The following is a 27,966-nucleotide window of genomic DNA, read 5'->3' as shown; positions in this document are numbered from 1 at the left end:
TCATCATCCTCAGAGCTGTGATGTCCTTCCTTACAATTTGACTACCTTTTGCTACAATTTTGGGAAGTGGGTAACTTCTGTAAAATTAGCCGAACATAATCCTCCTTGTAGCCGCCACACATGATGGCACTGAGGTTTCGCTCGTTCACTTATTGTTATAGAAATCTGGCGCCATCATGTTTGGCTTTTGTTTATAGGAAGTCAAATAGAGTTAAAATTTTCATCGTGAACCATCGGGTTTTATATAGATATGCTTAAAAGTTTTCTAAAAATGGTTCAATTATTCTTTTCGAACAACTTGTTCGAAAATAAATAGGTCCAAATTCTGGTAAAAAGTTGATACTGGAGCTTTCTTAAAGCCGGGGTCCAACTGGAAAGCTTGAATCTGTTGAGAAGAAGTACAAAAAGATGAGTCATGCTTTAACTATCCATGTGATGATGATTTGATCAACACTACAAGCACTAGTTGGCACTTCCATTGCTTGTACGCTAGCACTAGGTACATGTACACGTACACACATTACACGGATCTAGAGTGCTCCACAGGCGGTGGTTTGTACGTAAATGCCAATCAAAAACTGCCAATTGCAGGTGAATGTCGGCGCCAAGTAGACGTCCTGAGACTATAAATTGATACCACCCGAGGCGGATCCATGCCGCAACAGACTATGCAGACAGACATAAACTGACCTGAAGATGAGACGTTGACGGTGCCTTGAACCGACAGCACCATCACCATGGTCTAGCTATGTCCTTCTCCATGAAGAAGAGATGCATTGCTGGTCTCATGGGTTGGTGTTTTCACTCCAAGCCACCATCGACGCCTTACCTGGATCCCCCCTTTCCAGACGGCCATGAACAAAGATGCACAGGTTCCATGGCTAATGGTGCGCCACCATCTTCGAACTCGGTGGATCACCAAGCCATGCCGGCGAGGCCCGAGAAGAACAGCCACATACTGCCCCCTACACACCGATGGCGGGAGGACTATTCGGTTTCTGAGCTATGGCAAATCCAATCAAGCGACGACAAGCACAAAGACGAATGACGATAACCAAAGTGTCGTTGCTTGATCAGATTTGCCATAGCTCAGAAGCTCAACAATATGGCCAGAAAGAAAAAACTCGATACATACATACACAGGAAAGAGTGCCACCTACCTGGTTTTAATTTCTACCATCAGTTAATTATGAAACTGATTTATGAATGGTAACAGTCACAGAAGTGTGTAGCTAACCTAAACAACATGGCACCATTTTTAGCAGCCTCAAGTTTTATCCAACGGTGCTACAAACCACCGTAAACAATATCAGCCAAATCTCGACAACATGATCGAAAATCATTCGCTGGACTTTCAATAGGGTTTTTGTCTTTGCCGGCCACTAGACTCGTCTTCAGTCAAAATCTCGAGGAGCGCAAGAAACTCATCACTTGATACGTTACAGCTTCCACCTCACCTGATATGAAGACAGAAAAATATTATTTTTTGTTTCTCAAAACCGAGATGGCTGAAAAATATATGGAACGCTGCTGCTGCTGCAATATCTGACCAGGAGCGAGGAGTGTGGTACCTTCATCTAGGTCAGAATTAGGAAGACTCCTCTCTGCACTCTACAACCGAATTCCCCCATGATTACAGGATGCAACAACACATGCTTCCTAATTTGGAACTGAACTGAATCTGTGCTCTGTACTCGAACAAAAAATGGCTGCTGCCTCACATTACAAATTAGTTAGTTGATTGGTTTCTGAACAACGATGCAGTGAGGAACTGAACAACGATGCAGTGACGAACTGAACTGAATCTCATGGAAAGCAAATACAGCCTCTGTACTCTGATCTTGGATGGCTGGATGCCTCACCCACATGCTATGCTGCTACAGAAACAGAACAGGGAATGCGAGCAACATATCGACTGAGTACAGGATCAACAAGTATCACTCAACACAATTAGTAATTACTTTGTATGTATGAGAGCAACACTAAGCCATCAGCCTACCAACTGCAAATTAAACAATTGATGAAACAAGCCAAATTCGGTCCTAGCTAGTGGTTGCTGGCTCACATTACAGATTATTTAGTTGGTTGGTTTCTGTCACAGAAAACAAAGATACAGTAACACATGTATCTTTGGAACTGAACTTAATCATAGCAAACAAATACAGCCTCTTTAGTCGAAACAAAAATGACAAATATTGGCATCCAAACCAACACATGCACACACAAATCTTAAACAGTAGACAACACATGCAATTGGTGAAACAAATAAGTTTGGTCGCTCACCCACATGCTATGCTGCTACAGAAGCAAAACAGGGAATGCTAATCAACAAGGACCACTCAATTAATTACTCTGTATGTAAGCCATTGGCCATGCCAATTGCAAATTAAAAATCCTTCATAAAACAGAAAAGCACTTGTGCAAAACAAACAGAAGCAAATTTTACCTTTCTTTTTATGGTGCAAGGATGAGGTCTCGTTGCGGACAATACATGCAACAGGAAGACAAAGAAGAAGACTTTTTGTGAAGGTACTGCTAACCTTGATGATCCACATCCAGAGGAGAACGAATGAGGACAAATCTGTGTGTGTCAGGCAATTCCTTGCATTTTTCTTCTCACCATCTGGACAATGCGGACATACTCAAAGAACCGATTTGTGTCCATACCCATGGTCGTGCCCACTGTCATCACTGTGCCTCTGTACAGACCATAATTTCCGCCAACAATCAGGTCAAAACCACCAAACTCTTTCATCAGGGCCTCAAACTCCTTAGTATCTAGCTTCTGTATCCTATCCAGTTGTCTCAGCTTTCCGTTCTGCTGGGTTTTTCTCCACCACATCTTTAGAACTCTACGGTTCACCACAGACTCCTCTACGGACACCACGCACCTCAGCGGAATTCCAAGACGGTGTAGAGCGACTTCTGCACCCCCGATTCCACTGTAGATAGAGATCACTCTCAGCCCATCAGGATACCGGTCCTTTAGGACCGACAAAAGGTATGCTATGGTATCAGTTTGCAAGGCAAACCTCATAGAAGCAACCTTGTCTTGTGGGTCTATGCCCGGCAGATCTGTGTGGTTAGCTGGATAGCCTAGTATCATTTCCATCTGGTGTGGCTGCAGAGGGCCTAACTTGCCTTGGCCGATCCAGACAAGATTCGCCGTCTTGCATTGCTGGACAATCTGTGCTTGCTTCACTTCTGAAGGGATTCCTCGTGAATCTTTCATTGCCTTCTCCAGCTTGTCACGAATCTGTTCATTTCCTGCCACATCTAAGCCAACACCATCAATCCATTTTCTCGTGTCCCAGAAGGGACAGAACTGCCTTGTCAAAGGTAATGCATCTCTGATCGTCATTGGTGACCTTGGAACCGTGACGTGCCTTCCCTCCGTTGGAAGGTTATGAATGTAACCCTCCCTTCGCGTCAGAGCCGAGAACGACTGACTGTTTAGATACTCCGGTTGAACATTGAATAAGAAACTCGATAACGTATTCCAACTGTCTTTGCTGATGTCAACCAGACTTGCATAGATGAAGAAAGGAGGCTTGGCAAAGTCGGCACGGATGTTTCTACCAAGGCTTGACGTCCTTTCAAGACATTCATCGTTCAGAGAACCATTAGCAATTGACCCAGAACAACGACTTAACCATGGAGTGCGGCTAGATTGATTAACATTCTGACTGCTTGACGCCCTTCTGTCATCTCCAAATGCATGCTTGGCCTTTTTACGCCTGATGTTGGCATCATAATCATCATAGAACCTCAATCTCGAAATTGAATACTCAGTTTCTGTCTCGTCCGGAAATTCAGACTCTATCCTCACCTACATAAAAGAGAACATATAATGCCATGTTAGAAACAAGAGGGGTTATTAATTAGTTTTTATTGTTTTACATCCATGAGAGCATTTAAAGATGTCACTTTCCATATGAGCATTGGAGTCAACGATTACATACTTTAATAATCATGAAACAAAAGAAACTAGAAAACCAACTGGAAACATCATAAATAGAAATCGTTTATGTAAACAGTTGATCTAACTTCTTTATGGATATGAGATCAAACAGATATTAACATTGCCCTCATCTGTCCACATATGGTTTTTGAACTCTGCAGGAGATCCTATAAGTATAACAAGGTACTCTACACTAGCATAGTGTTCTATTTATTTTTTGCATCGTCGAAAGCTCGCTCCTACGGGGAGACATGGTATGCGTAAATAGCACCCCACTTATAATTTTGCCACTTCCTCATGTAAAAGGGCTAACAGATGTGGGAAGACACAACAAGCATTACATACTGGTGTCACTCACCATAGGCTTCTAATTCTAATGCGAGAGTTAAGTCACAACCACAACTCCACATAGGCCACTTGACGGTTCAAGAAACCATCAGTACCCTCGGTCGGGTGGTGAACGCGGCTGTAAGTACCAGAAGGGAGTTCGCATAAGGGATTACCCAGGTTCGAGCCCACTTGGTGAGGTAACACCCTACGTCCTGCTTTGGATTTGTATTAATGATGGAGCACCTCTGCGAGGGGGTTACAGTAGAGATGTGTATGGCTACCAAGAGTATGGTCTACGTTGTAGATGGGAATGGCTACCTGCAGCCTCGCCTTATATAGGTGATGAGGGCTACGGGTTTACAAGTGATCTAACCGATCTCATGCCGCCGCCATCTTGGTTTGCATGCCAAGATGGGCTCCTGATCTTTATCCGAGGCTCCAGGCCCCCTCCTGTCACCGGACCCCTGTCAGAATACCTGGGCCCAGGGCAAGCCTGCTGCCGGGCCTCCCTCTGAGGGACCACCCCCGGTGTATTACACCATCAGTAGCCCCCGAGCGTGTCTAGAGTTAAATCTTTTTCGTCCCCGGGAATGAGAACCTAGGCGGGCTCCTAATGTCGAAAATTTTGGTTTGTCTTCATGAGTCTCGCTTCAAGGTATTTAGGCTCGCCAAATGCGTGGGTTCCTGGATAGTGTCTACGTTCAGAGTGACCTGTCCGGGTGGCTCTGGGGCCTTGTGCCCTATCGCGTGCTCTACGTATGACGACCGAGGCGATCATGCACCGGGGGAGCCCGTGGGGGGAGTGGCGACGGGTTTCGTCCGGTGACGGCGAAGATCGCAGGCCTGCTGCCAGGCTTCCCGCTGAGGAACCACCCCCGGTGTATTACACTGTCACCACTCCAAACAGCCCGAGTCTAATAAAAATGAATGTCATTTAGTTACTTTTTTCTGCTGAGTGGTATTTGAGAAGCGTCTTGCGAATATGGAGTCAGCCAACTCCTCGACTGTTGCTTCCTCACCTGGAAAGAGTAGGAAACATGACATTTAAGGTTTCTGAACTCAACAGAGCAGACAAACACTAGTAGACTGCAAATAAACATGTACTCGTAATCTTAAAATTGACAGATTGATATATTTAAAATTATGGCTACAGCTCTAATCCTGACACCATGTTCACCTACCGAAAATAGCAATCACAGATGAGACCTCTTCTTTATTGAAACCCATCTTGAGCAAAGAAAGTGGTTTATCCATTACCTCAGGCAGCAATTCAGCAGTTTCCTGAAAAATCGTCATTTTAAAATTAAAGCGTGCATATTGGAATGCTCTAGAACAACAAATTCAACGCGCATGTCTATAGCAGCGAGAAATGAATGGCATTTAGTTACTTCTTTCTGCTCAATGTTATTTGCAATGCGTCTTGCCAGAATTGCGTCAGCGAGCTCCTCAACTTTGGCTTCTTGACCTGAAAGGAACAGAAAAAAAATGACATAAGATCTGTACGAAATTACCAAAACAGACCAACAAGTGAATCAAGTCTGCTACAACACGCAGATGATACCGTCATCTTAATGGAGAGTGCTGATATTTTCTTATGTTGTTTTGAGGGCAAGTCAGGCATGATGATCAATTATCACAAGAGTGTGGTTCTGGTTTTGGGGATAAACTGTAAAGCTGGGTACCTTATCTCTGGTATATCTGAGTATGCTCACTGATGAACACAGATTAGTTAATGCTCAGCTTATGCATTTGGTTCAGAAAATCACCAAGAGGATGGTCCAATGCATGTCTGGCAAATATGCCTTAGTACCAGATGAGTTTGTATTTGCTGGCTGAAGGTGTACACAATGAGATGGACAGGGTAAGGGACAGATTTTTCTGGGAGGGGACATCTAATAAAGCCAAATACCACATGCTCAAAAGGGAGTCAGTCTGTAGACCTACAGATATTGGGGTTTGGAAATTGTTACATAAGTGGATTTGGAAATTGTTCAATGAGGACAAAGTCACTCTATGGCTTCATCTCATTAAAAAGAAATGTATGCTGGAATGTTCCTCTATTTTCATGACTAATAACGCTAGGGGATCAGAATTCTAGAATGGTCTGCAGAAGATCAACATCTCCTTTCTTAGGGGAGCTAAGTTTGTTGTTGGCAATGGGAAGATTTTCAAGACAGAGCGAATGGACTCTCAGTGCTGGCAAAAAATACAGTGCCAAGTCTATGTACGGATGGCTTTCTCACCAGAGAGTACTGACACCTTTTTTGAACAAGATGTGTGGAGACTGAAGGTTCCTCCGAAGATCAGAGTTTTTGCTTGGCAAGTGTTGCATGAGAGGATTCCCACTAAAAAGCAGATCCGTCATCGTCATGGGCTGACAGATGGCTGCTGCCCTCTCTGTTTGGCCCCTGAATCCATTGACCATCTTCTCTTCCAATGTCCTACTGTTCTGTTTGTTTGGTCTTTTGGTAAGGAGTTTCTGACCACCCAGGACTTTGTTTCATGGCTGAAATGGGAGTATGGATTGCATCTGGCTTGGGGTATGGGCGATTTGGCAGGCATTGTGGCGCGTTAGGAATGATCCGATCTTTGAGCGAAAATTTCTTAAACATCATGCTGAATATGCTGTGCTCCATGGTACAAAAAGCATGTTCAACTTTATATCTCTTACTGGTGTGCTACTCTACTGCAGGTTGGTTATGGCAAATTTGCTGTTGTGCGGTGAGAATATCATCTGGAAGATTTCATCTTGTATTATGGAACGGACGGAGTATCTAGTAAATAAGTAACAGAAGCTAACAATATTGGAGATTTTAGAAGCACCTACCGAAAGCTTCAATAGCAATTGAGACTTCTTGTTGAGTAAACCCCATCTGGAGCAAAGAATGCGGTTTATCCATTTGCGCAGGCAGAAATTCAGCATTTCCCTGAAAAAGTGTCATTTTAAAACAGAAGTATCAGGCCTGAAGTTGCTCACAATTGCATATGACTTAGTCTAACATATACTAGGTGTTAAAAGTTTAAAAAAATGTAAACATGAGCAACAATCATGATAAATTTAGCAATCCTGCCTGAAGTTCATACTACAGTTATCGCCCATCAACAACATGCCTGGAGAACTATTCTGTTGAGAGCTTGATCATTGATCGGTATTTCAACCGGATCAGCTCTCTGGTAGGTCTGAATAGTACTTTCCATTTCTGTTTATTTTTAGCACAAATTGCAGTGTAAGAACGAAGGATGGAACCAGCAGAAACTTTGAACCCACAAGCACATCCAGCAGATATGTTTGACTAGTACTTGTCATTTCTGTTTATTTTTAGCAGTTTTATGATTTTTCTAAGACTGTTCTTGTGATTCATGTTCAGAATTACAGAGACTGGAACACCCAAGTCAAGTGTGAGTGAATGCGCTGGCTCTAAGTCTAGCTCATGGCACCACGAGATCGAGATTCAGAGGTGAAAACAACAGCTACTAAAGAAAAACAGAAGGGGTCTGGAAAAAGAAACCTCAGTTGTAGCTTCTTGGGCAGTCACAATCCAGTTCACAAGCTGATCAATTGATGCTCCCTCACCTGAAAAGAAATTAAACATATGTTGAGCAGAAAGCACATGGTTACTACTTTTACATGTCGATGCAGAATCACATACCTAACTCACTGACTGCCAAATCAACGTGTTGCTTCGAGAAGCTCATCTTGCTCAGTAAATAAGACCTCTTTTTTGAGGAAGAATCTAGCTCCTGCCGAAGTTAGGAACATTCAGAAGATTTGGACAAACAAACTCAAAACGAATAACATACGACAACAACAGCAGGTACGAGGATATATATCACCTCGGTATCAGGGTTAGCTTCTATCGAGAGCACAGACGGGGCACTGTTTTCTTCATCATCAGAATCAAATAGACTGCCCAAAGAAGATGCCGATCCAGACCCGGTGTTCTGCGAGGCCTATAACATCAAAGTGAATTTGGTATCTTTTAAGAGCATCGTTGGCGAGAAAAGGGAAGTGACTGAGAACACATCAGTGAAAAGGGAACTCCTCGAGTGAGAATAGACAATGTCGGCAGCTACTACCATCTCGATCAAGTGTGCCTTGAAACTTGGTCCTGAGAAAGAAACGGTAACGACGACATTAATACAGATGCAATGCAATGAGAGTGAGAGATAATAACGGAACATATATAAGTTGGGGGCCATAACAGAACAGAGTCCTCCATAAAACCAAGAGGAACATCCCCCCAGTTGAGAAACTCGCGGGATTCACGAAAGAGAAGCGTCTCGGCAAATGAACAAACATGCATCAACACAAGTGAGAACCAACAGAGATTCCCAGCAACATCTGCCTGCTACATAACCCATAGCACCAACAGGCCTCTGCCTGCTCATTCCTGCATTGCTGCATCTCCATCTCTTTCCCCAACACAAGTGAGAACCAACATCTGCCAGAGCATTGTCATCTTGGCTCGCCATCAGAGGTCCCAGCTCGCTTCAGCAACATCCAATCCCCCAAAACAAATTGTAAACGGCACTGATTTCAGGCCATCCTTCTATGCCGGAGGGGACGGAGGCGGACCACTGGACCAGAGGCGCCGCCGCCGCCGCCGCTACATATCGTCGGTCAAACCTGACCAGCGAGGGCACGACGGCCCCGGCTCCGCCACCGGAAGCTTAGCCGGATTGGGAAACAGGGCCGAGGCGCGCACACCACGACGCGGCGCCGCCTCCACCGCCGTCGCGGCGCCCAGAGAATCCCATCGCGAAACCTACCTACCTACAATGCCTGCGGCGAGCCGGAGATCCCCCTCTCCTCCGGCCGCTAGGGCGGCAGACGGAGGAGACGACGGCTCGCGGCGGCCTCGCCGGCGGTCGAAGCGGGGAAGAACCTTGCGCCTGCCTACGAGAGAGGGAGGGGAGGAAGAGAGCGAGGGCGAGGGCGAGGGCGAGGAGAAGATAGCATTACCTGCCGCCGCGGAGAGGGTTTAGAGCTTTAGACGGCGGCGGCGGCGCCGGCCCCGGAGAGGAAAAGCCTTCCCCTTTTTCTGTTTGTTTGTCCAGAGGCTCTGGGTACAAGACCAGAATGCACAGCCGCGCGCCGGCTGTCTTATTACCTTGGATGTGCAAATCGGTCTTTGAACTCTAAAACTATGCTGTGGAGGCCCATTTCGTCCTCTTTTATTTTTTTCCTTTTACCCCTTTTCATCCTTGAATTTTTATTTGAGTGCTCTAGAGGGGGAGACGAACCGACGCAATCGGGCGAAGGGAGTGAGTGGTGGATAACCGCGATCAGAACAAAAGAGGGACGCGCTCCGGCCGCTGCCTACTACGACGATCGTCTACAATGTCGCTTGTGCGAGCCCATACTATAGTCGGTGATGCTTGTTCCATCTGCCTCATCTCACTCCTTCTTGCCTTCAAGCCCACCCACTATTCACCTTGTTCATGGTGGTGTTACTCCTCTTGGTGTGCCATAACCCAAGCAAGTTTTCTGCAAACTCCACTTACTATCTCCTCATTTTCAGAAATTGTGTCATATCTTATGCGACTCGCAATACCAAAGCAAAATGCTAGTGATATATAAATTGGTAAATGGCGCAAAATAAGAACCATGGAGGAGATGAGAAACTAACCCAGTGAATGATGGCACTTAAAGACTGGACAAGTACATTCTGACAAGTCTTGGATATGTATCACTTGCTCATTCTACACTTGTAGAGAGAACATTCGTGTCGTGCCAGGTCGTCGGTGACCTCACACCATTGACAATTATCACCTTTATTTGTCTATGGATGTCCTCACAAGAGTGTCTCTACAACTCTAGGCATCGATCGACCCAGAACGTCCAAATCATCTATACCAATATAAAAAGACCCAAAGGGGCAGATCCAAATAATCTCAGCCATCAAACCATGTCAATCCAACGACCTAGATTGCTCCAATGGTGAGCTCTCAACATGTTGAGCATGCAATTGATAGCATACCAAATACCAACACCTATATTAATCTTATAATTAACACGTAACTGATATCCTACATAATATCAACGTGCAGTTAATTTTTTCCCTAATATCAACGTGCATTGCACGTGCTCATTAACTAGTATTAGAAAGGAGTTTGTACGTTCACTTCCTTGCCTCCAAGTTTCCTCCCTCCGCCCCTCCTATATTTGCTTTTCCTCTCCATGCCCTCCTGCATTTGCTTTTCCTCTCCATGTCCTTCTTGCTTTGGAACAATCTAAACCAAATCGGTAATCTCCTTTCCTTGTCCTAGTGGAGACCATGTCATGCATTAAGTCAATATCAAACTTTACCAAAAACATGTACTGCATTAGCTCGGTCAAATCAAGACATGTCTGACCAAACCTCAACTAAACCAAGACTTCACTTGCATTCTCATACTCATAATCAAATCAAATCAAATCAGATCAGATCTTACCAAAACCTATACCAAATCAAAACTTTCGTTGCCTTCCTCTACCCATACTCAAATCGAATTAAATCATACCAAAATCTAGAATATGGTGTGTGTAAAGACATGATTAGTGTTGAATATGTATACCCATGTTGCAACGCACGGACAATTAGCTAGTGGTAGTTACATTACGAGTCGGTTGCGCACGGGATAAAGCATATGGAAGGCTAGTTGGTGGAATATCACTTTCCTTGGAGTTCTATTGAATTGAATGATGTTTTCGTGCTTTGGAAATGGAGTAGGTCAGCTATGCATTAAACCTTTTGTTCATGGTATTCTACAACTAGGAGCAAGATAAAATAAACTATGTCGAATGGTATAAATGTTAATAAATACTTTTTGCAATTGACTTCATCCCGATCTCAACCAAACCCCTGAGTTGATGATGGTTCGTTGTTGGAGCACTTGAAAGCATGGAAAGAAAATCATTTGAAAGCTAAGGAGCCTTGGTATCCTTCCACTTTTTCAAGGAACACTTTTCCTTGATCATACCAAAGGTTAGACTTAGTTTTAGAGAAGGAATGCTTGCAGATGTAGCCAGTTATTTTACCTCATGCCACCACCATTGTACGTAACCATTCCCACGTATTAATAGGAAACAATACACAGTAGAGGGGGTTTTCCTTCAATTTTATGCACATAAAACAAGCTTTCTTTTTAAAGGATCTTGCACTAGTAGTTGAGGGATATAAATATGGATCAGGATCTACCTTGCCCTGGTTTTATGGTTGTCAACCGGATCTATTGCTTCACGCAATTCACCGCCATTGGTTCAACTAACATCAATCCACGCGGGGTAGCCCTTGCACTTGCTTTTCTCCCGCTATACGATCTTTAGTACCAACCTTCATCAGTCAAGGACACACTCTTCCTTCACAGAGACCGAATCAGGCAGCCAAAAGGTGGAAGGATGTCTGTTCTCCATTCCAACTGAAACAACTGGAAGGAAGCGAGAGAGCAATAAATAACACTCGACACAAAGTAACCATGTCCACACTGTTTATTATTGTGTGGTAAAAGGAGGGCTTTATCAAATCATTTTTTTTGCCTTAGACCCTACACTAATTAAATATATAGGAAGAGCACCACCTACACCAAGACATTATAAGTTCATATCCCGTGACATTCGTGACACCCGTCAAGGGGCGAGCTCTCGCCCCCCACCCGACAGGGGCCATGGCGACAGTGTGGAGCGAAAGAAGGGAGCCGACAACAAAGACGTGCCACCACCTGAGCATTACTTTCTCTGTAAAGATGTAAACGCTCTTATATTATTTCTTTATGAAGAGAGTACATCGCTAGGCACCGGCGGTGGATGGGCAGCTCTTTTGGTCGGAGCCGATGCCCTGGTGCCGTGGGAAAAATGTGCGAGAAAAAACGTAAGGGCAAGCAAACATGTTTTCAGGCCGAGAAAGCGTAAACATAGGAAATGCTCCATGGACGACTGGTCGGAGTTTGATCCCATCTCTTGTCGAATCCAAGCCAAAATTCCTTTCTTTTTTTCTTCCTTCCTTCCGTCCGAATCAAAGTGGCCTCCCCAGCTGTGCCGGGAAGGCCCATGGCGATCCACCGCCGCCGCGAGCCCCTCCTGCCCGCGCTCGCCGCCGCCGCCCTGCTGCTGCTCCTCCTCGCCGGACCCGCGGCGGCGGACGACGCCTCCAGCGACGACCGCGGCCACGACGCCTCCCCCGGCTGCAACAACAAGTTCCAGCTGGTAAAGACCCAATCCCCATCCATTCTACAGTACTCCCCATCAGATCTCGTCGCCCCTCCGCTCGCGATTCGTGGATTGGGTTCGACTCAGATTTTTCCGATGTCAAATGTGGAATCTTTCTTTCTTTCGACATAGAATAGACGCAACCCGTCCCTCCCTGCTACAGTAGTAGATAAGATGAACTCTGCTTGCTTGATTGATTGATGCCCAGCCTGACTTTCTGAACCCACCCTACTGTGAAGTGAACCTGGCAGCAGACAACTCTTCTTCCATAACAGCAACCAGCAAATCAATCCCAATTTCCAGCTGTAATACTATCCTCATATCAGGAGCAGCGACTCCAAAGATAATGTCTCGGTTGTTACACTTTGTATGCATTTTCGGGTCCAAATCTTAAATGAAAGCAAGTTACTGCCGCACCTATACCTAGTTTAGCCCCCCATTCTTTCTCATGCTTCCAGTTTTTTCTTTTTCTCCAGGTCAAGGTGAAGAACTGGGTGAATGGAACCCAAGGCACAACTGTTGTCGGACTGAGCGCGAGGTTCGGATCCCCCTTGCCAAGAACTATCAACGAGGCTCACAGAACATTTGCTGCCCTCACCAGTCCTCCAGACTTGTGCTCCAATTCGACCTCAAAGGTTCGGTTTCGACTCCGACATAACTTGGTTACTACCAAGTTGTTTTCAGAAGAACTTTTCTAGTATAATCTAACCTAATTAATCCTTGCTGCTGCAGTTAACGAATTCTATCGCCTTAGTGGCACGCGGAGGGTGTCCTTTCACCGCCAAGGCCGAGTTTGCGCAGGCTGCTGGCGCAGCTGGTTTGGTTATTATAAATGACGATGAAGGTATTATCATCAGGACTGCCTGAAATATATTATTATCTCTGCCCTGTTCAATATTTTTCTGGTAGGCATATGCATGGTTCTCTTGCAGGCAGTAATCCGTTTGGTCAACTCTGTGTTTGCAGAACTTTACAAGATGGTTTGCGGTGACAATGATACCTCACTTAATGTGACAATCCCCGTCGTAATGGTACCACATTCAGCAGGCAAGAATCTCAAGGACTTATTGGATCATGGAGCAAGGGGTAACTACATATTCTTCTTAATTCTCCTTACTATTGTTAGCTGTTGAACTTCGTAATATTCTCTATTTCTTGTATTTTGCTCCAGTGGTAGATTTTGGGTAGTTAAACATCTCTACTCTCTTATTTCTGCTTATTGTTCTAATATTTTGCCAGATCGTTTCGCGGACGATATTCCATTAGTTTGACTCCATTCTGTCTAATAAATCGTTGTTACAAACAGTTCTACAGCCATTCTCTTGTTTGTTCCTCTAGTAATGATAGAGGTCCCGGAGCTGTGGGTGCATCTATGTGCTTGTGAATCCATGCTAAATTGGAATGGATATAATCAAAATTCTTACCGAAGGGCCGTCTTTGGCTCTTTGATCACATAGCTTCTACATTTTTTAACACAAGTCGGTTACTTAATAATCACGTCTGTACTCATGTGCCATGCATAAATAGTGTTATCTTGAATGAGTGATCTAAGTCACATATCTTACGAGTTAATTTTTGATACACCAGACTATGCATTGCTAATAAGTCAATGTTCTTTTGTTGTAGTGGAGATGCAGTTATATTCGCCAAATCGACCAGTTGTGGACCTTTCAGCATGCTTCTTGTGGTTAATGGCTGTAGGAACTATAGTATGCGCCTCACTCTGGAGTGAATTCGTTGCATGCGAACAGATTGATGAGCATTATAATCAGCTGACACGGCAGGTCCTGACTTTTCTCCCTGTCCAGACTTAATGGCAGTTCATGCAATTTGGCTTTTCATGTGTACCAATCAGTAAATCTCGACTCAGAACAGGGATGACTGATGAATGATGAGACATTAATAAGACTGCAATACAGAATACATGATTTTTGTTTGATTATATGTTGTCTACAGTTTTTTTTCCTCCCTGAGTTGCAAAAAAATAATAATGTTGCGAGACACGATTGCTACTTATGAATGATTATTAAAATAAAAAATAATTTGCATTTTACTGTGTTTGTTTCTAGCTAATGAGTAGTAATTTTCAGGTTATCTCCTGGTTAAGTGTTTTGCTAATGAGTTTCTTCATTTCATACTAAACAGCCAGGACCTAATTCTGGAACAAACAACACACAAGATAAAGAAATCCTTGAAATCACAGCAAAGGGAGCTGGTGTTTTTGTCATAGTAGCTTCAGTTTTCCTTCTCCTCCTGTTCTACTTCATGTCGTCTTGGGTCGCCTGGCTACTGATTGTATTGTTCTGCATTGGTGGTATTGAGGTATTTCCCCGTGTATTCTCTACCTTGTGCTCGTTTGATCACAAGGCCTGTCTATTTGTACAAATACTTCTCTCGGTGCTTGGTTAGTTTTTTGTATTTTGGTATTCGGCTGTGAGTTTGTTTCTGTTTTGTGTGTTGCAGGGAATGCATGTTTGCTTGGTGACAATTATCTCTAGGTAATGCATGAAATAGTTTACATTGAGCAATTTTTTCAACACTCTTTACTTTATTTATCTCCTCATATTCTCTGTCTCGTGTGCGCCTTGTTTACAGGATTAATAAGGATTGGGGAAATAATACTGTACAATTGCCCTTCTACGGGGAGGTCTTGGCCTTGTCTGTTGGAATAGTACCATTCTGTACGGTCTTTGCCATTCTATGGGCTGTATATCGGCATTCTTCGTTTGCTTGGATAGGCCAAGACATCCTTGTAAGTTGAATTGATGATGATTCTTACGTTCGCTTGCTATGTTTTTAATCTTGATTTTAATCCTTGTAAGAGGGTTTTTTATGACCTTCAGTATTTAGTCTATACTTTAACCATGCAGTCTGTATTTGTCACAGGGTATCTGCCTGATGATAACTGTGCTTCAGATGGCGCGCTTACCTAATATCAGGGTATTGGCATGTCTATTTGCAGTAGTCCTAACAGTTTTACGACTCCTGCGTGTATCAGAAGTATCTAAGGCTGTATCTTTGCAGGTTGCATCAGCTCTTCTTAGTGCTGCATTTGTGTATGACATCTTCTGGGTCTTCATTTCGCCTCTTATATTCCATGAGAGTGTTATGATTGCAGTAAGTGCATTCTTGACCTTTACATTTACATCTAGAGTTATTACCTGTTACGCTCTAGTTTTACAGGTTAATTTAGACGGTAGATTTTCTAGTTAAATCAATGGATTGGGCTTGTTTCTCCTCATCAAAAAGATAAACAAAAATGGAATAGTCTTGCAACCACATGATGAAGCCATTTAAGAAAGGTATACTTTGAGGGGGCAAGGATTTGGTAGGTTGTAAAATTGAGAGAAGGACAGGACAGAATCCACAAGGGTTACTTGCTTAAATACCTTCAGAATATAAGAGAATAATCAGTAGCCTATCTTGAAACTGAGTGGATTGTTAGAATATTCAGTGTTATGATCTAATTTGGTGCTTTCATGACCCATATAAATTTGATATATTTTGGCAGCAACTTTCAGACTTGAAACTGTAGTGAAATGTTTAGAACATGCTCTTTTTTGTGGTTTATAATTTGACGTTAAACAAATACATTATCCTGCAAGCGCTCATGTTTAGTAGGCTATCTATTCTATTATGTGCTGTGACTTGTGATTGAGATTTTCATTTTATTAAAACCTTCAGGTTGCTAGTGGTGACAGCTCAGGGGAAGCAATTCCGATGCTCCTAAGAATACCTCGTTTCTTTGATCCATGGGGTGGCTATGACATGATAGGCTTTGGTGATATTATTTTCCCTGGATTGCTCGTTGCATTCAGCTACAGGTACTCTATGCGATGTTACTCCGTTAGTTCACTAATGGGTATACATTGAAGAAACATACTTAAATACTATCTGGTAGTCTGGTACCATTCTTGCTAATCGTGATGAAGGCCTTAAGAGGCACACTTTTTGTTGTGAACCTTCATTCGGGATAACTAACTACCATGCTGGAAGATAGGTTGAGGTGGTGGACATTTGGGAGATAATAGATCGATTCTTCTTGCTAGGTTGAGATTGAGAATATTTGGGAGATAATAGATCAATTCTTCTTGCTTATCTTGGACATCGTCATATAGTGAATGCTTGGGCCCTTGACGTTTCGTAGCACACTAAGAACTCTGTTTGTATGAGAGGTTTACGCCATTTGTTAATCATACATCATCACTTTGCTATACGATGCAGATTTGACAGGGCAGGCAAAAAGGGTATCTTGAATGGATATTTTCTGTGGCTGACCGTGGGATATGCTGTCGGTAAGTTCTTGACTCATCTTGTTCTGCACACAGTTCATTGTTTGTAGCAAGCAGTACCTCCTGTGCAGAGCTCACATTTTCATTTTCATTTTCATTTTCCCCTTGCAGGCCTTTTCCTTACCTATCTTGCGCTTTTCCTGATGGATGGACATGGTCAGCCCGCGCTGCTGTACCTAGTTCCTTGCACGTTAGGTAAGCATACAAATTGTTCCTTTTGGTGCCTAATCTTATCTACTTACTCCCTTCCCTCGATCAGCGCGACTGATGCCCGTATCATACATTGTCATACCAGGGGTTATTGTGGTGCTTGGTTGGATAAGAGGCGAACTGCCTCACTTGTGGAACTACGGAAGAAGACCAGAAAATTCAGTCGGCGAAGTCTGAAATGTAACCTGACAGGATTATTTGTACTTGGAAACCGTTGACATCCTTCGATCTAATCAGTTAATGGATCTAATCCGTGAGAACTGTGCGGCTTCGAGGAAATGTAAACTTAGCTGTAGCCAGATTTGTGTTTGATATAGGTGTACTTCGTCGGCCTTGAAACGTGTGAGTTGAGGTTCGATGCGGGAGTTAACTTTGTATCCACAACAGAGATTACATATATATTACATAAGGCTGAGCTAATGGTATTCTATTCTTAACAAAACCATGATCACCTATGGGAGTGGAACAATCACTCAAACCCTAAAGTTTCAGGACATTGCAATTTCAAATATGTGTCTGCTTGCAAACAAAAAACTGAAAGTGATGCTTTGCCAAGAACATCTAACTAGTTCATTGTCCACAACTCAGTGAACTTCCAAGACGAAGGCGAGGCCATCATTTAATCATTCCATTGCTAGTAGGATCAGGTAGATATATGAGCATTGTAAAAATTCTGGATGAAGATGAATCATCATAAAAGAAAGAAATAAGTTCTGCATAATAATAAAATGGACACAGGAATGACTCACAATGCACAATGCGGGGATTCATATTTCCACACTGGCATCACCCGATTAGACCTGTCTTGAGTTGAGTTTCAACCATACAGAAAATAAAAGCATGCAGAACTAGCACAAGTATCCATCCGACTGTACAATTGGTGTTCTTTACAGAAAACCAAACCAAAAGCATCATCATCCAGTCATCATCAACTCCCCACATCTATCTGTACAGAGTTCGGGGGGTCAAAAGAGGGGGGGACCTAGCAAACTCCCGACTGCGATTCAAAGCCGCTGCTTCAGGGGGGCGACATCCGCTGCGACAAAAACCGGTAGATGCGCCATGCAACGCCACGCCATAATTCCTGCACTACTAAACCAATCTTCCTCACTTTTATACAGTTTGGGGTGGACACCGCCTTTTGTCACAAGACAGTTAGACTCCGCGGCGGCGACTCCAAGCCTCTTCGTTGGTTATATAATCTACAAACTCCCCGCCATGGATTTCTCCCCGGATATCTTGATCTCGCTGGGATTGTCGTCCTCTTCAAAGCCGAGGGGCTCCTTGCTGGAGCCTGCCCCACCATCCAGAGGCATGTGGATGCATATCCCATTGGGAAATGGTTCCTGAGTTTCATTCATGGTATTAGACCACTTGCATTCAGGGTCAATATTTCTCAAAAAAATGCATAAATAAAACACTGGTAGTAAATCGTGTCCCTGGGTATTACACTTCACTTTTGAAGAATTATAACTAATACTTCAAGAGCATTATCATACTCTGTCATGCTTCACGTGTCAAAATAAGATGCTGAGTTTCAATTATCTTGCAACAGTTATATACTCCCTCTGATCCATATTAATTGTCATTCAAACGGATGTATCTAGCACTGAAATACGTCTAGATACATCCATTTCAGTGATAACTAATATGGATCAGAGGGAGTAACATGATTTAGTGCCAGAGAAGGACATGTTTTGTGCAATACAAGTTCATAAAACAGATGCCCTTTCACTTTCAGCATAGAATGCAGCAATTTATTACCTGATTTCCAGTCTCTGGCCCGTTGGAATGAAAAAGAATGGGGCGGCATCTCTTGTCCTCGTTCATCAAACTTGAATTCTGGAAATGTGAGATTAGTGCATTCCTTCCCTGGATCCTACCATACGCCAATGATGCTACTTTCTCGCTGTTAAATTTCTCCCACTTCTTCCCATTGAAAGCCTGTAATTAAAGGTAGGCATCCAAAAGGTCATATTTCAAGCTGTTGAGATTAATTCAACCAGCGAGCATAGGCTGCTGTGAAATTCAGCTAGACATGGATTGATAAGAGAACAATGGAACATGTAAAGGACCAACAAAGAAAACACACCTGGTAGAAAGATACAATGTGCACAGGGGATATCATGTTGATGAACGCATAACCGACATTGCATTTGTTCTGCAGGGGGAAATGAAGAAACAATTATTACAGTACTGGATATGTGAATAAGTCGCTGAAAAACAACAAGATGAAGCAATATAAAATACACTACCTTGAAATCAATTGGCAGGTAGAAGAAGTCATATGTTCCTTTGTGGAGCTCATCGATTGCAGCCAAAAGCATCTTGGATGTGTACCTACCCAATTCAGGAAAAACTGGGTTAGGACAATTAGCAAGCAATATAAAGAGCAAACAAGAAAACATGGCATTAAACTGCATACTTGTTTGGAATGTTTTTAATCATCAATGTTGTCCGAGTATCCTCTCCTTTACGGATCTTGTCCAAATCAAGCTGATACTGCTTCTTGCTATCTGCCTGGAACGCGCTGCTGTCAACTCGGCGGTTGCGACCACGCTCAATGGAGGAGCTGTCAAGTCCATAATAACCAGGCCCTTGATATGTGGTGTTCCCAAAGAATGGTGGTTGCCCAAGTCTTGGCGATGGTATTGGTCTGAAGTTAGTAGAGTTATTATCTGTCAGGCTTCCACTTAGAGCAGAAACAGGATTCAGGGAAGCACGAGAAGCCATGTTCAGCATGAGGCTTCCCCCGTTTCGGTTAGCACCGCCAATGTTCCCCATATTCGCAAACCTAACTTGATTCATAAACGACGTCTCGGGCGATTCAGGCAAAAATCCAAAGTGGCTCTCAAATGGAGCGCCAGAAGGGGCAGACCCAACATGATGACGGTTTTGATCCAAAGATCCGAACAATGAAGCCTGGCGACTACCATACAGGAAGCCCTGACCCTGAGGGCGGCTACTGGATGACATTGCATGACCAACTGGTGGTGGACGCCACATTGATGAGGATTGGGAATGCTCTGGATAAGGCTTTGGGCTGCCCCACAGAAACTCGGGCCCTGTTAAAGTCCCAGGACTCGAGCTCATATGCTCACTTTTGCGATCTTGGTATGACTGTGAATGCTGAAACGCTGCGCCAAGGGACTGGTTGCTGTTTGAGAATACTTGATCGTATTTAGACCAGTTGTTGTCCTTCCCAATTGGTGCAATCTTCAGAGCATTTGACATCATTGAAGGGGACATTCCGATAGGGCTCATTCCGTTTCCAGTAGGTGAATTGCTGAATGCATGCAGCAAATTGTTGTCGGTTGGACTACCATATTGAGCCCACGCCCCTGACAAGAGATGATGCATTTCTTAGTTGTGAACAGGTGTTTGGAAGAAAATTAGATAAAGTGAGGATAAAATGACTTAAAACTGATCCAGTAAAAGTACCTGGGGGAGAGTTAGCCATAGGCGATCCAACGTGAGGAGAATGCCTATAACCTCTGGTTTCATCTTCTAGTTCATGACCAAGGTGTTGCACCAAGCTAAATCAGAAGAAGAAAATAGAAGAAGAGTCAGATCAGACTGGTAAAAGTCATCAAAGACAGATAACTGAAAAATTGTGTTGTCCAAAATTCAAGGAGCATCTATAGAGGAGCAAACAGGCATATCTACTGCTTAAACAATATAGTAACTCTTGGAATATTCATACCTTCTGCGTGTTCCACCAGGACGACTTGGCTCCAACTTGATGCGTTTTCCAGCGATCTCGCTCTTATTCAGTGACCGAAGAGCAGCTTCTGCCGCCCTAACATCGTAGAACTCAATAAACTTGTGGTGCTTTTTGTTAGGCGTCTCTCTTATCTGCAAACAGAAATCAAACAGCTTGAATGAATACCACAAGAAAGATGTATGAAGCTGCATTTTCCAAGTAGAAACCTTAAGTTAGTGGGAACAAAATTTGGGAGTAGCATCCTAACCTCCTTTACTTCCCCATAAGTTCCGAAAATCTGGCGAACTTCTTCATTAGAAACTGATGGATCCAAGTTAAAGATAACAAGAGTCCCCTGGTTTAAATCTTTGTCAGACGGATTCTCCTGCAAAATCAACAAGGTATTCAATTTCAAGGAGTGCTTTTGTGGGCAAGGGCTTCAGATGGGCGCAGAAGAGAAACATAACAAACCTTTGGGATAGAAAAATGTATGTCAAGCTTCCTCCTCCTCAGAGGCTTATTCTGCAATGAACGCATCGCACCACGTGCAGCCCGGATATCAAAATAAGATATCATCACAAAGCCCCTGTGCTTCGTTGCAGTGTAAAGGGTCCGGATATCCCCAAATTGCTGAAAGGAATGACAATAACGTCACTGTCAAGACCAACTGAGATTCGACATCAAACGGATACAGATAAGAACAAGCAGTGGTTATGATTAGTCAACACAGAAGATGAAGGTGTCAAGATCATAAATATCCTATATACAGAAGATGTTCAGATACTGAATGATACACCTACTGCTGCTATGTAAAACTAGCAAATTGGACTGGAAATGCAATTCATTAGAAGTAGATAAATCTGTTAACCACTGCAGTTCATACCTCAAAGAGAGAGCGCAGTTCAGAGTCCTCAACGTTACTGTTAATGTTCCTCACAAACAATGTCCTGGAAGGATGCTCCCCCAACGGATGCTCCCCAGCCACAGCTCCAGGACTGTTTGACAGGCCAAAATTGTTGTTTACTCCATTGGCCCTGATCCCATCACTTATACTTGCATTCCCCAAACCAGCTGTGATGCTGTCCAGAGGGTCTGAGTCCAGCTCCATTCCCCCTCCGCTGCCAAACACATCAAACTCCTCCAGTTCCTCTACAGGATTCGCCTGCGAAGATGGCTCCATCTCATTCGTGATCCCAGCGAAAAGCTCATCTTCATCGGGCAGCAGGTCGTCGATCTGCCGGAGATCAAAGTCAAACGGGTAGTCGTTCCCCTGAGGATCATCATCAAAATCTTTAAGCTTCGCTGACGCATCGTCCATCGAAGGGGTGCCATGTGCAGAGTCAGGGAAGTTCACTGGAAGAAAAAGAAAATTTTTGATTTTGCCAAACTTGTTCTGGCACAGTAATGCTGAGACAAGTTAAGAGCAAAAACTGGTGTTCCCTATTTCCATACATCCAGTTGAACAATGCCAACTGGTAACTCTGACATAGACAACACAGTAAGACTTGCTAAACAAAAATACGCAATCATTGGCAATCCTTCCTTGAGAAGAGGGGGACAATTATTGGCGGGCGGGCGGGCGTACATTTTTCGTGCGGCAGTACGGGCAGCGAGGTGGAGAAGATGCTGGTGTCGCCTGCTCTGAGGCCATTGGGCGGGTTGGGGTTGTTGTTGTTGGTGAGGGGCGGCGCCGGAGGGACTCCCCACGGGCTGCTGCTGCTGCTGTAGCCTGGCGCCGCCTGCTGCCGCTTCTTGACGGCGAGCGGCACAGCGAAACCTGTGACAAAAGCAAAAAAGCATGGGCATTCAGAGATAGTGAAGCAGGAAACAGAGCAGAGGCAGGGCAGACATTGACATAGATAGAGGAGGGAGCAGAGACCTGGTGGGCTGAGAGGTGCCGGCGATCGGTCCATCACTGCATTCGGGGAGGGGCACCTGCGAGGCAAATGGAGCTAATTTGAGCATCTACTAGTAGCTTTGTCAATGGGTAAGGAAAACGCGGATGACTTAGGAAGGATTGGTGGGGATGTGCACAACCAACCGGGTCAAAGAGTGGGAGGAGAGTATTTCGGAACTGGATAAGCACAAGAGGAAACAAAGAAGGAAGGAAGCAACCAACTTTGACCCCCTAAAACGAAAATACCGGCGGCAACAGGGGCCACCCACGATGAATCAATCAACAACCAATCTAATCTAATCTAATCTAATCAATCAACGATCCAGCCCAAGTACGAGTAGTAGATTGGGAAGGAGAGAGACGAGACGACCTTATTGCCAAGTAAGAGAGCTCGAATTCGTCCATTCATGGCGAGATTAAATCAGGGAAGTAAGAAAGCCAATCAAATCAGGGAAGATTAACAAGCCCTAAGTAACCGGAGAAGGATCAGGCGGCGCAAATTCGATTAGTAATAAACCCATCAAGAACCCGCCCACCCAGGAAGAATTGGGGGCCAAGAAAGAACCCGACTGACCTAGCGCCTGGCGCCTCCGGCGGCGGGGAAGGAACCCTAGCTGCTGGACTGAATCGGCGGCGGCCGGGGAAATCCCTTGTCCCCTCGTCGCCTTGGTCTCCGCCCGCCCGCCCGTGCTGCGCTGCGTTGGTTCGCGCGATGAGGGGAGGTGTGGGAGGGGAAAGAGAGAGAGAGAGAAAGGCGAAATCTTTTCTTTCTTGCGCTCTCTCTCTTGTTTTTTATACTCCGTCCACTAGTGAATCATCAAGAGAGAAATAAAAATGGGTTTTTTACTGGCCCAAGCAAGCAGACGCAATTGGTAGTGGACGCCGAGAAAAAAATATTAGTAATGATTATCCACACAAAATTAAAAATTAAAAATAAAAAAGGAGAAATTTTTAATATGGGAAGTAGTAGTAGTGGGATCGAAAGGGACGGGTATGATGATTGAGGCCATCCGTCTTCCACTGCATCCTCCCTTGTCAACTGACAATGGCAGGTGGCCCCAAGCACACCTGGGAGCCCACGCGTCAGTGGTGGAGCTCTGATTAGCTAGTGGCCAAGAGGCTCACGGGAGGCCCACAAAAGTCGGGAGGTGGGCCCACGAGGACGATGCTCGGGCTGTGGGCCCGCCCTGTCGGTCCTTCCTTCCTTGAAGAGCGAGAGGGCTCGTGGCTGCTGCATTCGTAGTAGGCTGGATTGGAACGTCGCCTCGCGTCCGCCCGCTTCATTATTCGTCTTCTTGCCATCTCCACCATTCGTCCGCACAGCAAAGGCAATCCAACAGTGTCCTGAATCGGTCCACATAATAGAGCGGACGTACTCTCGCAAACCGAAAACAAACATAATAGGCTTTATAGGAGTCCGGACCGCTGCCACGCCCGCTTCTGACCACCTTGCCCCACCCAAAACCACCGACCCGGTCCTCCCGCGTTTTCCTTCTGTCCTCCTGCGTTTTCCTTCCGCCCCCCGCGTTTTTTTTCCGATGCACGCGCCGCTTACCGCACCGCATCCCTTACCGGCCCAGAGCATGCAGCGGCCGGCATTAATGCCACGATATGACCGGAGGGAGGGAAGGCGGCGCTAACCGACGCGACCTCCCAGGAGCCTCCGCTTCAATGCGGACGCAGCTTCCTGAGGAACATACTACGGCCGCTGCGCCGCATTGAAGCAGCTGGCCGGCCCTTCTCATGGCCTTGCCGCGGCTATGTAAGGCGCGCTCCGGCGCCATCCACACCGCAATCAATCCTCATCCTCCTACTCCCATCTCCCTCCATAACTTCGGCGATGGGCAAGTCCTGGGCGTCGGTGCCGACAGGCTGCAGTTCTGGGACATGCTCGGGCAGATCCTGTCGACGTCACCCTCGAAGTCCGGGGCCGTCGTCCTCGTCGGCGGGAGGCTCCTTGACGAAGGCGGAGATCGCCATCTCCTACGGCTATGAGGAGGAGGAGCCGCCGCCATAGCAGTGCGCACCAGGCGGTGGCGGGCCAAGTGTAAGCTGCCACCGACGCGGAGTACGAGGAGCCAATGGAGCGGATGCTTTGTCGCTCTGTTCTCCACCTCAACGGCCCGACTCCGCCATCGGGATACTCCTTCCCTGTGAAGGCGGAGCTGGCATCCCCTCCGCGCAACCGCAACGTCCAAATCGAACGCCGCGTGAAGGAAGAGCATCTCTCACCGCCGCCAATGTGCGTCAAGGAGGAGCGGCTCTCTCCGCCACGGCGCCTCATTCCCCTCCCACTCTGCCGCCCTGCCGCCAACCAGTCAAAACCCTAGTCCACCGTCCACCGCCGAAGTGTCGTGGACATGGACGCCCGGGAACCATGACCACAAGGTCGGCTCCTCCTCGGGACGCTACCGCATGATAACCTTCACCGTGATGCCGCCCCGTGCGCGACCTCATGTACGTTCCAATGGCGACGTGCGAGAAGTACTAGGAGGTGGCCATCCCAGCGCCCTTGTCGGACATGCACCTGCTGAATGGCTGACATTCGGACCCATAAAGGGTTCCCGTGCCAGCCGTTCCAACCTAATCGAGCGTTGGTTGCACTGGCGGGTCGGTGGGCACAGGCGGACTTTCGATGTCCGCATGGCCACCCAAACGAGCGAAAAGAAAGGAACCTATTGTGTGTCCGTTTGGGTCGGCCCGTTAGAGTTGCCCTTACCCGTCTCTCGCTCTCATCCTTGAAGCTAGTGTCATTTTCTGTTTCTCTCTCCACGTACATATCACCAAGACTATTTTCTGCATCACTTTTTCATTTGCAGCATTTCCTTTCGTTGAAAAGAAAAGAAGAAAAAGCTGTCCTCCTGCTTTATAGCAATGGAAAATTCGTACATTTGGAGTTATTCTTTCTTGGCCGATTCCCTTCCTCCTCCTTTGATCGATGTATGTTTGTGCCCGCCCAATATTATTCTGATTCCACCAATTCAGAATCTGCCTTGCTAGCTTGCAATTCTTATTCTTAAAAAGGGAAAAAAAAATGAGACCAGGGCTAACTCTCGTTGGCTTTTCTTTATAGGAGAAACTCTGTGAGCACCGCGCATCCGTGCCGGGACTCGAACTCGGGTGGGCTGGCAGCAACCTCAGCTGCCCAGCCAACGGGTCGACGCCCCGTCCTCATTCTTAAAAAGGAGAAAGAAGAAAAGAAGGAGAGATAGCTACAGTCCAATCCATGGGAAGGGGAAGGATGGTTGGGACGAAATGGAGAAAGTCTTGGATAGTGATGTGACTTGCGAGCATCCATCCATCCCTTTATACATACACACGGATGGATGGATAATCCCTTTTGTGTTTTGGTATCTTCCTTCTCCCTTGTGTGCTACTAACAAAGAGAGGGTAGATAGAATATTCCAAAGAGATGATGACTAATCCCTCTCTCATGATCACTTGTTATCCTTGGTTGGGGATAAGCACGACCACCACTGACATTTGCGAGGGAGGGGGGGTTGCTAATGGCGTGTGAACTCTCATCACCTTGCATATCCCCACAAGTTACCTACCACCTGCATGCTCATGCTGCCTAGGAGGGCTAACGATGTACTCTTTCTTCCTGCTGCTCTTGTTTAACAAGATCGATCCAGTCAACAGTCGACATGCATGCCTAGATTTACTCCTTGTAATTAATTAGCTAGTCTAGTGTGTTCTTTATTTATCTACTAGTAGTACTTGCATTGTCCTTTGATCGACTCAACATACTAAGCATTTGCTTGATTTGATTCGATTGATTGATTGATTGGTTACTCGGCAACAACAACTCTATTCAACACCTAGCTAGCTAGTTAAATATGCTAACAGTGTCTTGAGCAAAATAAGAAAATTTATTTATGGATTCCGTCGACACGCCACGCCACTGGAAGACGACCTACATATGTATATATCCCTCGTTCGCTGCATATGCATCATGCTAGTACTAAATTAAAGTCGCGCATTCAAGGAATGAGACAAACAAGCAACCAGTAATCTATGGAGTATAATCATCGTCGTCGTCATCATACACATAGCATTGTCTGCTTTCCAATCAGCAATCGGATAACATCACCCAGCAACCAACACATGGAATGCATGGCCCACCCCCTCCTTCCCTCATCAACAAAAACATAAGTATACTATATACTACAAAATACTACTAGCACTCCCTCTGTCCTCGAATAAGTGTCTTTCCCGTATGTTTTTTTAACCAACACAACAAAGAAACTCGAGACCGATCATTTTTCCTCTTGACCTGGCGGCTGGAACCCTAGCCGCCGCTGCCGCGAGGCCAATCTTCTAGCGCCTTCCTCCGGCGGCTCCCCTCCACCGGCGACCTCGGTCGTCGGTGGTGAGGGGAGTCACCGGATCCACGCGTGTAAATCGTTTTACTCTCCCGTAGTCTAGGTTTTTAGGCTGTTCATCGTCTTGGTTTCGGCGACGATGATGACGGCGCTGAATAAAGATTCTTCGAATCCATCCCTGACGAGGCCTTCGGTCCTATGGTTGGGGATGAATTTGGAAACCAGTCTGTTCAAGCAAGGATGGCGTGGCGGCGGCGGCATCCTCGTGGTGGACCTGTGTCCTCGGGCTCCGCCGTTGCGACGGCGTTTGCTCCAGCGTCGGCGCGGAGCTTGGGAGGTAGTCCAGGAGCGGATGCAGATTATGGTCTGCATCGACGACATCTGGAAGACAGAACGTGTGATGGGTTCGTGGTTCGTGGATGACAGGTATGGTTTCCTCCTTCGGCGTCCTAGTCGTGGTGGGGTGCCAGATCTGGAGCTCGATTGCGTGTCCAGGGTGTTGCCCCGGTCTGATTCGTTCAACGGCAACGGCTTCACTTTTGGTGAGCCACCTTGGAGGTCCTCAGAGCTGCATATCAGCGATGGAGCCGCGTCGAGCTCGGGTGAGGAGGTGATCCGTTATTCTTTTCTTCGGTGGCTGCTGTGGTGGTGCTGGAGGCAGGCGACGGGCGTTGGTATCAAGCTCAGAGATGTTCTGCTATCTTTTTAGTTTTGTCATGTCGGTCCTTACGTGACTTGCTTTGTTCTTTATGATATGAATGAGACACGTATTACCATGAAAAAAAATATAAGCGTCTTTTGTCAAAATTTTCTGTGTTACTCATCCTCCTCGAGAAAAGTCTCCTTTCTCCTCCCGCTGGCGCCGCCGCCGATCCATGGCCTCTGGGCCGTGGAGGTGCGGTGGACCTCGGCGCCCCGCCAGCGGGAGGGATCCCGTTCTCGTTTTTGTTAGGCTCAACGTCTTGGTTGGGGCTGTGTGGCGGTGGCGATGTCCCTCAGTAAGAATAATGCCTCCCACGTTCTATCCCCGCCCTGATGGTGCGCATAGCGTCGCCGAAGG

General features: G+C 45.6%; 3 protein-coding genes across 13 annotated transcripts; 1 reads left to right on the top strand and 2 right to left on the bottom strand.

The window, feature by feature from the left end:
* Positions 1 to 1,112: 1,112 nt before the first annotated feature.
* Positions 1,113 to 9,392, bottom strand: LOC123169787 (probable inactive DNA (cytosine-5)-methyltransferase DRM3). 10 transcript variants are annotated; one of them, XM_044587654.1, is made up of 12 exons: positions 9,255 to 9,392; positions 8,369 to 8,400; positions 8,126 to 8,242; positions 7,942 to 8,032; positions 7,801 to 7,865; positions 7,119 to 7,218; positions 5,680 to 5,756; positions 5,473 to 5,572; positions 5,234 to 5,310; positions 2,447 to 3,829; positions 1,572 to 1,877; positions 1,113 to 1,457 (listed from the first exon to the last, which is right to left on the bottom strand). In XM_044587654.1, the coding sequence occupies exons 2-10, from the start codon at positions 8,369 to 8,371 to the stop codon at positions 2,591 to 2,593; spliced, it is 1,869 nt and encodes a 622-aa protein (XP_044443589.1). In that variant the 5' UTR covers positions 8,372 to 8,400; positions 9,255 to 9,392; the 3' UTR covers positions 1,113 to 1,457; positions 1,572 to 1,877; positions 2,447 to 2,590. The 10 variants fall into 10 exon arrangements, with proteins under 10 accessions (XP_044443589.1, XP_044443591.1, XP_044443594.1 ...); XM_044587656.1 differs by having other exon boundaries at positions 1,572 to 1,874; XM_044587659.1 differs by having other exon boundaries at positions 1,572 to 1,712.
* A 2,793-nt stretch (positions 9,393 to 12,185) lies between these two features.
* LOC123169786 (signal peptide peptidase-like 2) lies at positions 12,186 to 17,401 on the top strand. 2 transcript variants are annotated; one of them, XM_044587653.1, is made up of 14 exons: positions 12,187 to 12,476; positions 12,956 to 13,114; positions 13,212 to 13,323; positions 13,446 to 13,565; positions 14,106 to 14,263; positions 14,625 to 14,801; positions 14,943 to 14,977; positions 15,075 to 15,231; positions 15,366 to 15,419; positions 15,504 to 15,596; positions 16,164 to 16,303; positions 16,704 to 16,774; positions 16,883 to 16,966; positions 17,067 to 17,401. In XM_044587653.1, the coding sequence occupies exons 1-14, from the start codon at positions 12,321 to 12,323 to the stop codon at positions 17,156 to 17,158; spliced, it is 1,608 nt and encodes a 535-aa protein (XP_044443588.1). In that variant the 5' UTR covers positions 12,187 to 12,320; the 3' UTR covers positions 17,159 to 17,401. The 2 variants fall into 2 exon arrangements, with proteins under 2 accessions (XP_044443587.1, XP_044443588.1); XM_044587652.1 differs by having other exon boundaries at positions 12,186 to 12,476; positions 15,366 to 15,596.
* Positions 17,402 to 17,722: 321 nt separating this feature from the next.
* Positions 17,723 to 23,421, bottom strand: LOC543153 (protein MEI2-like 2). The gene is made up of 13 exons (XM_044587651.1): positions 23,156 to 23,421; positions 22,564 to 22,619; positions 22,270 to 22,461; positions 21,568 to 22,037; positions 21,156 to 21,314; positions 20,953 to 21,069; positions 20,685 to 20,836; positions 20,423 to 20,517; positions 19,407 to 20,322; positions 19,237 to 19,321; positions 19,074 to 19,142; positions 18,746 to 18,925; positions 17,723 to 18,327 (listed from the first exon to the last, which is right to left on the bottom strand). The coding sequence occupies exons 2-13, from the start codon at positions 22,595 to 22,597 to the stop codon at positions 18,184 to 18,186; spliced, it is 2,613 nt and encodes an 870-aa protein (XP_044443586.1). The 5' UTR covers positions 22,598 to 22,619; positions 23,156 to 23,421; the 3' UTR covers positions 17,723 to 18,183.
* Positions 23,422 to 27,966: the final 4,545 nt, after the last annotated feature.

This window comes from Triticum aestivum, chromosome 7D (genome assembly GCF_018294505.1).
Source record: "Triticum aestivum cultivar Chinese Spring chromosome 7D, IWGSC CS RefSeq v2.1, whole genome shotgun sequence".
Taxonomy (NCBI): domain Eukaryota; kingdom Viridiplantae; phylum Streptophyta; class Magnoliopsida; order Poales; family Poaceae; genus Triticum; species Triticum aestivum.
Note: the sequence above shows the minus strand (reverse complement) of the source record. Positions and strands in the feature narration are given on the sequence as shown.

Bases quoted from the DNA above. Each gene is read 5' to 3' on its own strand.
- LOC123169787 (XM_044587654.1), bottom strand. The intron at 7,866-7,941 runs GTATGTGATTCT...ATTTCTTTTCAG, and splicing joins TTTGGCAGTCAGTGAGTTAG to GTGAGGGAGCATCAATTGAT. The intron at 5,757-7,118 runs GTAGGTGCTTCT...TGTTCCTTTCAG, and splicing joins AATTGCTATTGAAGCTTTCG to GTCAAGAAGCCAAAGTTGAG.
- LOC123169786 (XM_044587652.1), top strand. From the start codon at position 12,321: ATGGCGATCCACCGCCGCCGCGAGCCCCTCCTGCCCGCGCTCGCCGCC. The intron at 13,566-14,105 runs GTAACTACATAT...CTTTTGTTGTAG, and splicing joins ATTGGATCATGGAGCAAGGG to TGGAGATGCAGTTATATTCG. The intron at 14,802-14,942 runs GTATTTCCCCGT...TGTGTGTTGCAG, and splicing joins TCTGCATTGGTGGTATTGAG to GGAATGCATGTTTGCTTGGT.
- LOC543153 (XM_044587651.1), bottom strand. From the start codon at position 22,597: ATGGACCGATCGCCGGCACCTCTCAGCCCACCAG. The intron at 22,462-22,563 runs GTCTCTGCTCCC...CTTTTGTCACAG, and splicing joins GGCACCTCTCAGCCCACCAG to GTTTCGCTGTGCCGCTCGCC. The intron at 22,038-22,269 runs GTACGCCCGCCC...TTTTTCTTCCAG, and splicing joins CGTACTGCCGCACGAAAAAT to TGAACTTCCCTGACTCTGCA.